This window comes from Petaurus breviceps, unplaced genomic scaffold, assembly GCF_028583685.1.
Source record: "Petaurus breviceps papuanus isolate PSGF00001 unplaced genomic scaffold, PetGlider_PUasm1.0 81, whole genome shotgun sequence".
Taxonomy (NCBI): Eukaryota; Metazoa; Chordata; class Mammalia; order Diprotodontia; family Petauridae; genus Petaurus; species Petaurus breviceps.
Genome location: NW_027186546.1, coordinates 2,268,726 through 2,281,673, shown reverse-complemented (window position 1 = coordinate 2,281,673; position 12,948 = coordinate 2,268,726). Strand labels below are relative to the sequence as shown.

Here is a 12,948-nt window from a genome sequence, read left to right as displayed (position 1 = left end):
TGCATGGATTGATTTCATTCTCTTTCCTTTCTTTCATTCGTTTTATGTTCCAGCCAAATTTGAATACTAGTTCTTTCCTAATCTTGCCCTATGCTCCCTTGCTCAGTACTTTTTCACAAAGACCCTATGGAATCCTACCATCATAGGAATACCTTCCTTACATATCGCCCTATCTAAAGTCTTCTTTTAAGATCTAAGATGCTGTGTCCTCTATGAAGCCTCCCTTTATATGCCTGCTTAAAGTAATCTCTGCTCCCTTTTTGTATAGATCTCTCTTATTCCATTCCACATTCCTTATACTCGACTAATTTAAAAATAAAATGTGTTGTGCTCCTCCTAGCACCTCCCCCCCCCCCATCGCACTGATTGTAAATGCCTTGATAGCAAAAAGAATGTCAATTTTCTTCTTTATCTAGAATAGAGAATAGAGCCAACTGTTTCTGGGACCTATAGGGGACTTGTGCACTTGCTCCTCCATGCTTTGTACCTGAATATGTGATCTTGTATGAGGTTCACAGATCGGGAAACTGGACTTCATAAGAGTGGATTGGTTATGCCAATTCTCACATTCATTCATTCATTGACCTGTCATCCACATCCTAGCTGTTCCATAGAAAATTATAGTCTAATATTCACACACACACACACACAAAATGTTTAGTGTACAAATATAAATTGGCTAGGGGACATATGCTTTACAGAAAAGGTAATGAGAAGCACAAAAGAATCAAAGTATAAATAAAAAATAGTTAGAACAGAATTCAGTAACTCATCACTATTTACAAAACCAGTTAGAAGGCTTGTATTCAAGCCCTATTTAGGATATGAGACAGTTTTGCAAGACTGTTTAGACTTTACCTTTACTAATTAGTGTCCAATCAAATGCTAAGTGGGCATTTTCTTTCAAGTGGGTTTTCTTTCTCTGATGCTAACTCTTCCTACTGTTGCTTCCACTGCTGTCTTAACCATAACCATGGCAGTAGTCACTGCTCTTTGCTGGGGGAGATGTTACCACCACAACCTTAGGACATCAAGCCTTTCTAGCTCTCACTAGGACCTATACCAAAGGAAAGACACAAAAGGTAGGCAGCCCCATCCTAGATAGCACTTGCCTAGGTAAAATACATTTTCCTAGCCTACACCTGGGAGAAGTTAATTGTATCACCTATTTGATCCTCTGAATAGCTCAGAGAATCCCAGTGCTTCAAAGCTGCAAGGACAAGTGATGGCTAGTACCTTTTTTTGTGTATCCATGGAATTTTGGCTCATCAGTCATATATGGGAACTCAACCCATCGATGAGGCATAATAAACCAGAAGCATTCTTATCCAATTGCCACAGCTTCTATGTGTCACTTAAAATGGCAACTGAGCATGCTCCTGAAGGAGAAGGAGAGTACATGTGTCACATTCACATTCTGAGAGCCCAGCGGAGTTATCTTACACATAACCAAATAGTAAGCACTTTAGAAATGTTTATTGAATAGAATTGAAAGTGTTCAAAGAATTAAAGAATTAGAATCTAGTTAAGGCATTAGCTTCATTTTCTCTTACTACAAAAGAATAGCAAATTTATATAATGAGGAAAATAGACTGCATTTTTCCAAATATTTATATTGTTTCATTCATTCATTTATTCATTCACTCATTCATTTATTCAACAAATATGTGAGTAAATTTATCATCATTTCTGCCTGGAGCCAGTCGTGGTATTAAAGGAATATTGTAATTGTAAAGGACTCCATGACAATAGTTTGACATAGTATACTATGTCTTCAATAGTCCTCTCTCCTCTAGAAATCTCAACTTCTTCCTTTCTAGTGATTCCTTCCCTATTACCTTCAAATGTGTTCAAGTTTCCCCCATCCTTAACAAATGTTCAATAGATGCTACCATCCCCTCAAATTATTATTATATATGTCTTACCTTTCTCAACTATATTCATTTAAAATTTTGTCTATACTTGCTTCTCCCACTTCACTCTTTTCATTCATTCCTTGACCCTTTACAATCTGGCTCTCAGCCACATCATTCTGTCCAAATAGCTCTTTCCAAAGTTATGGATGATCTCTTAATTGCTAAATCTTGAGGGTCTTTTCTCAGAACTACTCCTTCTCAACCTGCTGCATTTTAACATTGCTGTCCACTCTTTACTCCTGCATACTTTTCCCCCTCTGCATTTCCATGACACTATTCTCTCCTTATTCACCTCCTGCCCTGGTGACAGGGTTCTTCTCTGTCTCCTTTGTTGAATTATCATCTACATGAGGCCACTAACTCCTGCTGTTCCCAAGTTTCTTTCACAGACCATCTTTACATCTCCCTTTGAATTTTCTTCCTTTTGGTAACCTCATCAGTTCAGTGAGTTAAGCTATCATCTCTATGCTTATGATTCCCTGATATACATATCCAGCCTCTCCTGTGAACTTCAGTCCTAAATCACTAGTGACCTATTGGTTATTTTTAATTAGATGCTTTGGGCACAAATTCAACATGCCTAAGCCTGAACTCATTATCTTTCCTTCTAAACATATCCCACTTTCAAACTTTCATATTTTTGCCATAGTTATCATTCTAAAATTTTGTAATAATTCCTTGAAACGTATCAAACATTTTGCTAGCAAAGCAGTGTGACATTGGGAATAGAAGTGCTAGTACTGGAGTCATGAAGACCTCACTTTGACTGCTACGTCCTTCACAACTTAGATGTGTTTCCATAGACAAGTGACTTAAGTTTTCTAAACCATAGCATCTTTGTGTGTATAATAGGCTTAATATAATAGGCTGTTGTTCCTAATTCACAGTGTACATAAATATATGTGTGTATGCGAATACACATACATATACACACAATTTTTTAAAGTCACAGTTAAAGAACCAATGAACTATGTGGTGATTGCTAATTAATAATAATTATGATAAAACTATTTTATAACTGTCATTTATGCAGTTTTAAAGTTTAGAAAGATCTTTACATACACACCTCATTTAAAACTCTCAACAGACACTATAGTTATCACAGATTATAATACAGTACAGATAGTGTCAGAGCTGGGATTTGAACCTAAATTTCTCTTTGACTTCCAACTCCAGCACTCCTTCTACTATAATACGTAATTGAAATATTAATTTTAATTTGCTAAGTATCTTCTCCTTAGTTGTTTACTAGCAGTTTACCTCTAAAAATGTTTCAGTGACACTGAAAGGAAACTAGCACGTAGAATATAAGCTTTTAGCAGTTAGCTTGGCATCTGTTAGGGCAGTAGAGAATGAGTATAGTACAGTAATGGTTATCATTCTGTGGTCAGTTGGAAAGTGCCAGTTTCCTTATATCAGTGTAATAGCATAACTGGTTATTTTAAAAGGGAAATCAGATATGAAGTTCCTTAAGGCAATTCTTACCTGTCCTGCATGCTAGGAATCAGTCCAGTACTTAGGAAATATTTTCAGGACATATGCCTGAAAATGCATATCAGCTGCTTTTAAGTCATTCTGAAATACTTTAGAAAGAAATTTCTATGGTTCATGAGTCAAACAAATGCTATGTCTTACTAAACAGATTTCTCCCTTTGGTTTAAGAATTTATGATGAATATGGTCAAAAACATTTTTAAGACAACAAAGATTATTTTGTTTTATTATATTAAAGTTGAATGAATATATCTAAACCCAGCACTGACTAATAACAATGACCTTTAATACTGCCTACTTTGTACCAAAATTATCCATAGTAAATTGAATGTGTATTATTAACTATGTTTGAACCTATAAAAATAAAGAATATTTAATTTTTAATAATATATTCCGGAGTTTTTATTCTTAATAAAATTCTCAGAAAAGTTATCAGAATCATGTAATAATTATTTGTCTTTGAGAACTGACCTTAATGTGAATATAACAATCTTTTTTGTAGAATTTCTATGAATTATAAACTTCATTAATGATCAAATATTTGCAATAATATAGTTCATGACAACTAAGATATAGCCACACATATAATCCTTATCTTATTTATATAATTGATAAAATACTGATGTTATTGGCCTATGTTGGATAACCATCCATGGGAAAAGAATAATAAAAATGATAGTTATTCATCAACTGTTTCAATTCATTCTATTAGTCTTCTATTTAGAACTTAAAGTAGAAATGTCCAAAATGTAACAGGTGTTAGTGCAAATACTAGAATTAAATAATTACTAATTGAATACTAACATTAAAATATTAAATAAACCACAGAGAATTGTAAGTAGGAAAATATTTAGTAGTAGTAGAAATAGTAGAAGTGGTGATGGTATTGATATCGTGGTCATGGTTGTACAACTAAATGCCAGCTAATTTAAATGTTGCCTCATAATAAATACTATACAAATAAAACTGAGGCAATGAGTTCTTAGAAGAAAGTAACTATATTATGCAATTTCTGGAGATATGGTAATGATGATGTTCCACAGTTGGCTTATTTATGTTTATATGTTGGCTAAGCAAAGAACTCCTAAATTTAAAAAAAAAAAAAGTCCATTGTTAGCTTTGTTGAATTTCTTCCATGGAAGAGACTTGGCTCATCATGGAACTGGGTTCCCATCTGGATCAGAGTATGAGTATAGTATGATTGTAGTAAGACTAACAGATAACAGTGTAAAGTACTGTTTTAGTATACACAAAATATTCAGAAATCCAGCAGAAGGCCTTTAGTGATATCAGTAAGGAGTGGAGGAGATAGAAAACTGATGAAAACCTATACCTATCAAAGTAGCATCATCATTAACAACAACAATAAAAATCTGATAATAAATCCAAAAGAATTAAAATTTGGCTCAATTTGAAATACTTTCAATCTACTGGGCAGTGTTCCCAAAAGGAAGTACTGCATATTCTTCCCAGATTTCATAAGTGGAATCCTTCTTGAAAGCAAACTCAACTCTAGACAAAAATTAAAGAGAAAAAAAAAATTTCAGAATGTCACATTGTTATTCAAAATATTATCAGGGCAAATGAAAAACTATTCAGTATTGGAGGGAATACTTGTTTATACAGAAATTATTTAGCTTCCATTTATTTTAAGAAGATAGTTTGCTTCAAATTAATCTTAAAGATTCTTTGTTGTAGTACAGTATAACAAATGCTTATTGTGTACCTCTTATGTGCAGAGCACTATGCTTGGCCTCTTCTGAGAGATACTGTAATAGTAATGGAATTTAAAGATCCCCCTGTATTGGCTTGGTTTTTGGATTGATTGTGTTAAAACCCAGAGCTTGTTAATCCCACTTGTGGGATGGATTTGTTGATGTGAAAAGAGAGTACTGAACTGGGAGGAGCTGGTGACATAAATTTAGAGAGACACAAGCAAAGAGAGAGGCAGAAGAACTTTTTGGAAGCAGCATCTTGGAGGCAGAGAGAGACAGAGAGGATTGTTGAGGGCCAGTTTGAATTGCCCAGGACTTTTGAGAGCTGCCACCCAGAGCTGCCAAGGACTGAGGAGACATGGCTGTTATGCTGGTACTTTGTCTGTTTTGATGTTGTTTTGCTAGATTTGTTCAGTGGTGAAAGACAGTCCTGTTTTTGCAGAGGTCCTAGAACCTTTCTCTTGGTCCAGAGCTCCTGAAACTGTTCTGCAGACAGAGAGTGAATTCTGTCCACTGGTGAAGGACAGTGCTGTTGTTGCAGAGGTCCTGGAACCTGGCTGTTGGTTCAGAAGCCCTGAAGAAGGATTTTCTTGTTCTATGTTTACAGAAATCCTGGAAGAGGGTTTTGCTAATATTTTCAGTGGTCCTAGGACTGTTCTGCAGACAGAGAATGCATTAATGAAGACACTGGCAATGTATCTTGTGGCCTTGCTAAGCTTTGTCTCCCCAGGAACAAAGATTGCTGAGAACTTGCCTCAGGTCAAGATGAAGAAAATTCCTCTCTTTGGGTATTAAATGCTGTGCTTAAGCTTGTTGTAACTCTGGGGTAGATTCAATTGTGATCCAAGGGTGGGGAACTTTTGACTTTTTTGTACTCTGTGATTGACCAAATGAATGTACTTTACTTATGATTGGAAACTAATCTCCATTTGAGAAGAGGGTCTTTGGGATTGACTAAATGAATTATAATGTCCAGGGGTGGAGTAGTACTTGGAGATTATTGAATTATACTTGGTGAATGCTGTATTTTGAATTCTGCTATATTTTGATTTTCTCTGTTCTAAATTTTTCACTGAATAAAATGGAGGGCACCTATGCTGATATTTTGAACCTTGGGAAGTTGCCTTTGCTTGGCATTAGAGATACAAGGCTTATATAGGTTAGGGTTTCTGCCTTATTGAACTTATAACCTAGCAAGATAATACGGGTAAAGCACACATAATATGAATTATAGACAAAAATAGCAGAAACATGAAATGATGTACCTAGATAATTATAAATAGTTCCCCATTATTTCCCAAGTTATGAAGTTGTATTCCAAAAGTTTATTTGTATATGAATAATACTGAGAAACATGGTAAAATTTGTATAAACTGGTATGAACCAAAAGAAGTCAAACAAATAGCACACTTTTTGTTTTTGACTCATGTCAGGCATGTCCTACTCTCCATAAACCCATTTGGGGTTTTCTTGGAAAAGTTACCAGATTGCTTGGCACTTTCCTTCTCTAGATTATTTTATAGATGAGGAAACTGAACTAAATCAGGTTAAGAGATTTGGCCAAGGTCATACAACTAGTAAGTGTCTGAGGCTGGATTTGAACTCAGGTCCTCTTGATAACAGGGCTGGTGCTCCATCCACTGTATCACCTAGAGGCCTAAAGAGCACATAATAACTATAATGAAAAGTTTATTGAAAAGAAATTTAATTATTTTGATTGAAGAAGTTAGTTAAGGTCCCAGAGAATGTGATATACTTTTTACCCTTATAGCACAGATGTGCAGGACTACTGGAAAAGAATATTTTGTATATTGTGAGTCTTGGTCTCTCTATCAGATATTGCATGTAAAATATTAAAAACATAAACACAGATTGGAAATTAGGGAATGGAACAAAACCTACATAGCCTCAGGTGACTAAAAATTCAAAAACAATTTTAGAAAAAGGAGCAATAAAATTTTATAATGACAAGAGAAACAAATAAGAAAACTACATTCTTTAAAGTCACCATAGACAATGAAAAAAAAAATTCTATCATTAAATATAAGAGCTAAGTGGTATCACATCTAAGTTTTTTGAAGAAAATAAAAGTGAATTACAAAAGTGCATTAATACAATGAAAAAGGGGATACTTTAATATTCTTCCTCTCAGACTTGGATAAATCCAAACTGTGATATTGAATTGAAATAGTAAATATATTTTCTCAGCCTCCCATAGGAACTTTACAGAAAAAATTGATATGAACACAAAAGGTATAAATAAACTTGTTTTTTTTATGGAAAGAATAGAATCAATAAAAGATTTAATTGAAGGAAAAAGACAAGATTTTTATCCTATTTTATGCCTCATCTCTAAATCTCTGAACAACAGTTATATTCCTATCACGTTTTTACCTTTAAGTTTTGGGTGCCCATTATCATTAGCTTTATTTAAGTTCTTATTAATTTGAGGGGACTTATGACCAGGTTATCTAATAAATGTTACTTTTCCTAATGAATATATTATTTTCATCAACTTATTTTTAAAATCTTCCAAATTACTGTTAGTGTGTTTTGAACCCAGTTCTTAAAATTACAAAAGAGAAATAACTTACGTTTAATATGTAAGAAAATTTTGCTTATGTCAAGGAAGATAGAAATGTACTAGCTGAATTTCAGTAAAATTAGTTGCCTAATTTATGAATGGGAATGAAAAATGAGTGTCCCAATTTAGTAAGTGCAGCCAATAATGCACTTCTTCCATTTGGATCAACATATCTTTTTGAGTTACCTTTTTCAACTATGACCAGTAAATGAACACCAAGGGAAGATAATTAAAACCAAGTATTGAAATAAAATGAACTTAGAACTTTGAATTGCTATATCACAGAGTTTTAAACCAAAACTAAAATGTCATTATTAATAATATTTCATGAGAATAAAAAGCTTTTCACATTTGTGAAATATTTTCTAAATATTTCATCTTTACTGTATCCTTTTTATTTCTATTTGTATTTTAAATGCATGTTATTATAGTACAATAGTATATGTACATATTTATTGTTTTATAAGTAAATAAAATATGTAGGGGTTTCAAAAGAAGTTTTTTTATTGACAGGAGTGGGGAATCAAAAGATTTTGCAGACTAGGATTAATTATAGGATACTTTAGCAAACCTGAAACTAAATCCTTGAAATGCCTTTTCCTTTTTTTTGTCCTTTTCCTTCTCTATGTCTTATCACAATGACGATGCTCATTGCATTTTTAGCTTTAAATTTGGAGTATTTATCACTAGATTTCTGTTAAGTTTTTAACTAATATCGTTTAGGTATTATGGATAGATTATCTGTATTATTTCCTAATGAATGTTATTTTAGTAGGTTGTAAAAAACAAGATAATTCTTGTAATACCTAATTTTACAGCCATAAAGAATGTTGCTACCTTGCTCTATGAACTAGCCAATAATTTTTAAGCTAGTGTTTCATTTGATAGTAGACTTAGTTATTGAAATTGCTAGTATCACTATAAACTACCAAGCTTCATTCATTTTTTCCTGTTGTATTTTCTGATAGAATATTTTAGCAACCAATATTTATAGTGAAGGGGATCTAATAAAACTAGCTATGTTAATTGCCACTATGATTGAATCAATTCTACTTTGCTATGAATACAAATTTTAGCAAATTTACTGCCTGACATATAATCAGTGAACACCTTAACTGAATACCTACTATTATGTCTGACCCTTAGTAGGCACTTAATGTTTACTGAATTTAGAGCCTAAATTCCACCTCATGATAGAATCTAGAAATACAAAGATATATGCCATCTACCCTCTATAAATGTATAATCATACATAGGTCTTCCCTTGGTGTTCATTTACTGGTTTATGTAAAATGAATTGATGACTTTATTCTAATCTCTAATAGACAAGTAAAAGTTAGAAGCCACTAACTATAGCTGTAGACTTTGAGAAAGGTACATGCTTTTTCAGAATAAATAGAAAGGAATGGAGTGGGGTGGAGAAAGGTGACTGGGTTATAACAGGCCCTTCTATCTAATTACATGTACAGGTGGCAAATGCATTATTAAAATAGTGCTTAGTGTCTTACATTTGAAGTGAAAATTATAATTAAAAAGTATTTTCTCTCCTACTGCTAGTACTTTACCATAGGGGTCTTGTCTATCTGATGAGGTTTAACAGAATTCTTAAATGTGGTACTGTTTCTGGTGAGGTTTAACAGAACTTTTAAATGTGATACTATTTCAGTTGTCAATTAAATTCTCACATTTCCTGTATACCCAATAGGCATCTTAATATGCTGATCAATATATATATATATATGTATGTATGTATGTATGTATGTACATATATGTATGTATGTATATATATAGTTTCAATTTGTTTAATATATTCAAACACTTTAATCAAATTCCATTTTTTCCTTCATATCCTTCTATCTCTAACTATGGAGAATTTTTTTGCATATATATATATATATTTTTTTTTTTTTGGAAAAAGTATTAAACCAGCTTCTGCCTAAAAGGTCCAAGATTTAATTATCTCTCATTTTATAGACTTTTATTCAATTTTACTTATTCAAAGAGATAGTCTTACACAGGAGAATATGATAATATCCCACGCTATTGTATTCATTTTGTTATTATTTAACTTTTCAGAGGTTTATACTTTATTTGACTAATTATAATGTCCTTCGGGAAAGGAATTGTGTCATATCTTTCTGAACTCCCCAATCTCCCCATATATTTCAGTTAGATACTGATTAGTGTAAACAATCAGCCCTATCAAGTGTTTGCATTCATTGTATTACACATTTCCATTATATAATGATAACTATATATATATATACACCAATTAGATTGTATGACCAGGCAGTAAATCCTGTAAAGTTAAATTTACTGGTAGTGAAACATTGTTTTGACCAAAAAAAAATGTTATTGGGGAAGGTATTTTTAAAATGACAAATATTATTTATTGTATTTGATAAGTAAAAGTCTTCTAAAATAAAGTTGGAAGGTGTGCATACATATGGATGTTAAAAAGCTTTTGGAATTGGAAATTTTCTCTTGCTTACAGATTCATTGTCATTGATGATTACCATTTTCTCATTTCTCCTCCCCCATACTTTTTTTTCGTATACTTACTAGGAACTCCAGAAAGCCTTGCTGAGAAAGAGAGGCAGCTCATGGGTATGATCAATCAGTTGACCAGTTTGCGAGAGCAGCTGCTGGCAGCTCATGATGAACAGAAGAAACTGGCTGCCTCCCAAATTGAGAAACAGCGCCAGCAAATGGAACTAGCCAAGCAGCAGCAAGAACAGGTGAGTGAAACATGTAGTGATAGTCTAGTCTTAGTTAAGGAGTCACTCTTGTTCAAATTTGTCCTCATTTTTAGATAAAGAATGGCCTTTTGGGATGTAATTATGATGGTGCATTCTCAGCACACACCCCCTCCCCACCAGAGATGAGGAAAAGACTGGACTAATAATTAAATGTTTCCTAGGAAGGTTATTCTACTTCTTACTTTCCCCTTGTAGCACAAGGGGTAAAAATTGTGGCAATGTCTTCTACAGAGCACTGATGACTGCTCTAATACATAACAGAGCTTTTCCTTATCCCCTCATGCTTAAGCTCTCTGGCTGCCAAACCTTCAGATGATTATATAACTGCTTGAGGATTTGGTTCCAGACTCAGTGAATATGACATTTGAAGGATTTCAGAGTTGTTTTAGCTGGGTAGAGGGTGAGGTTCCCTATTGGTCTGGATCTTAAAAATCTGGGAGGGAATGGAATCTCCTCTTTTTGTATGTCTGTCTGTCTGTCTGTCTGTCTCTCTCTCTCTCTCTCTCTCTCTCTCTCTCTCTCTCTCAGTCTCTCACTCACCAAGGAGTGAGATCCTCTAGCAGCTATTTCATCTGTAATAAAATGTCATTGGAAATTCATTTTATCTCCTGCTGCTGCTTAGGCGGACCTGAGCTCATCCAAAAAACCCACTCATGCACCTCACCTTGGGGGGCTGACTTTCTGATACAGAATTGTGTGTAAGCTCAGTCTCTAACCCTCCCAGACTCTCCCACTTATTTGCCACACTTTGGAAACTCCACTGAGATCCCCCAAATTGCTTGCTTATATCCCAGAATTGAAGAGAATGAGAGCTCTCTCCTACCCTCATCTTCCCTGCAGGACGAAAGCCTCAGAAATTTTTGTCCCATCATGTCCCAGCTCTGCCAAAGGTGGCAAGGACTCACCTTCTCAGCCCCAAGAATAACAAATAAGCATATAGCCAAGGCTTTAAAAAAAACTATCAATAGTTCCTTCTAGGCTGCCTAGTTCTACTCTTCTTCAACTTGGACTAAGATTGCTAATATTCCAAGTCATTACTGTGAAAAGCTATATCTAGCAGATGAGTATATAACTTGAAGCCCAGCCCTGCACTTTAAATAGCTAAAACTCCAGATAAAACAACCCTCCTTACAGTGGGTGCCATCTCATCTCCCAAACTCTGGAAAATGCTTCTTTCCACTTTGCTCCCTGCAAAAACAAAAGAAAACAAAAACCTAAGTAAATTTCATGCTTTCCAATACCAACCAGACCAGAGGGAGTAATTAATATATACTCAACCCCATTATGATACCAAATTCTCCCTACTTACCACAGCAGCTGGCCCTTTACTGCTCTCACTCTACATCAGAAAAAGGAGTAGTAAACCAAGTAACCTAAAAGTCAATAATGTGCTTCTGTAATGTAAATAACTTAAAGGGTAAAATTCCTCTCAAAATCAGAGTTGAAGCATAAATGGACAGGATTGAAGAAATACTAAAGGGGAAAAATTGAATAACCATATGAAAGAAATTAAAGAACTATAAAATGGTTTTAGAAAATTATAAGAATTAATCAATAATTAGTCAAATTGCAATTTTTTTGTGAGGAAGGGACTTTAAATCAAATAGAGGAAAAAATAAACCTGACAATCATAATTTAAAAAGTAAATGCCCTAAACAAACCAATAACATGAAAATGGCAGAATGGATTTTTAAAAGAAAAAAATTTCACTCTATGCAAGAAATAAAACTATAAGCAAAGACGCATCAAGAATAAGGATGAACAACAACAAAACATGATGATGATGAAAATGAGAGACTGGAAAACAAATAGAAAAAATGGAAAATATATGTAAATATTGTCAAAGCAAACTGTTTTTACCCTTAAGGACAGTGGAAACACCACACTTGATCACAAACGTAGCAGTCCAAATATTCTTATGAGGGAAAAAGAAATGATACTAAAAAGAATAAAACTTCAAAAGGCTGCTGTATTGCATATGTAGTTTATACATATCCATATATTATATAGAGATTAGTTTTGTTTTGGAAAAGACATGGTGAGAGTGCTAAAACATATTTCACAATTTTAAGAGTTGCAAGGTATGTAATGGAGAAGATACCAAGGTGTAGAAAAAATTGTAGTCATTATTATTGAAAAAAGGTATGCAAAAACAACTGACTTCTATGACCCAGTGATATAAAATATCTATGAAAATCAACAATACACAACTCAAGGGCATCTTCGACAAGGTTATTAGTAGAGAACAATAAGGCTTTCACAAACAAAATTCATTAGCGTACCATATCTTTGACATTTCACAATTGATTTAAAGAAGTACAAGGGAATATCCCATTGTTCTTATTGTTTCTTTATTAGGGAAAATAATTGATTTAGTGGAATAAAACACCTCCTTATAGATCATTTTCCAGTGTTTCCTATTAATACATCAAAGTAATTTAAGATTCCCTGAAATGCTTAACAGGAATAACCCTTATTCAG

General features: G+C 33.7%; 1 protein-coding gene across 1 annotated transcript in view; it reads left to right on the top strand.

Moving 5' to 3' along the window:
- Positions 1–12,948, top strand: part of LOC138176105 (transcription factor SOX-5) — a 503,378-nt gene that overhangs the window by 256,187 nt on the left and 234,243 nt on the right. Inside the window, exon 6 of the mRNA XM_069106851.1 lies at positions 10,274–10,446. Coding sequence (XP_068962952.1) covers positions 10,274–10,446 — 173 coding nt within the window. The remainder of the gene's footprint in view (positions 1–10,273; positions 10,447–12,948) is intronic.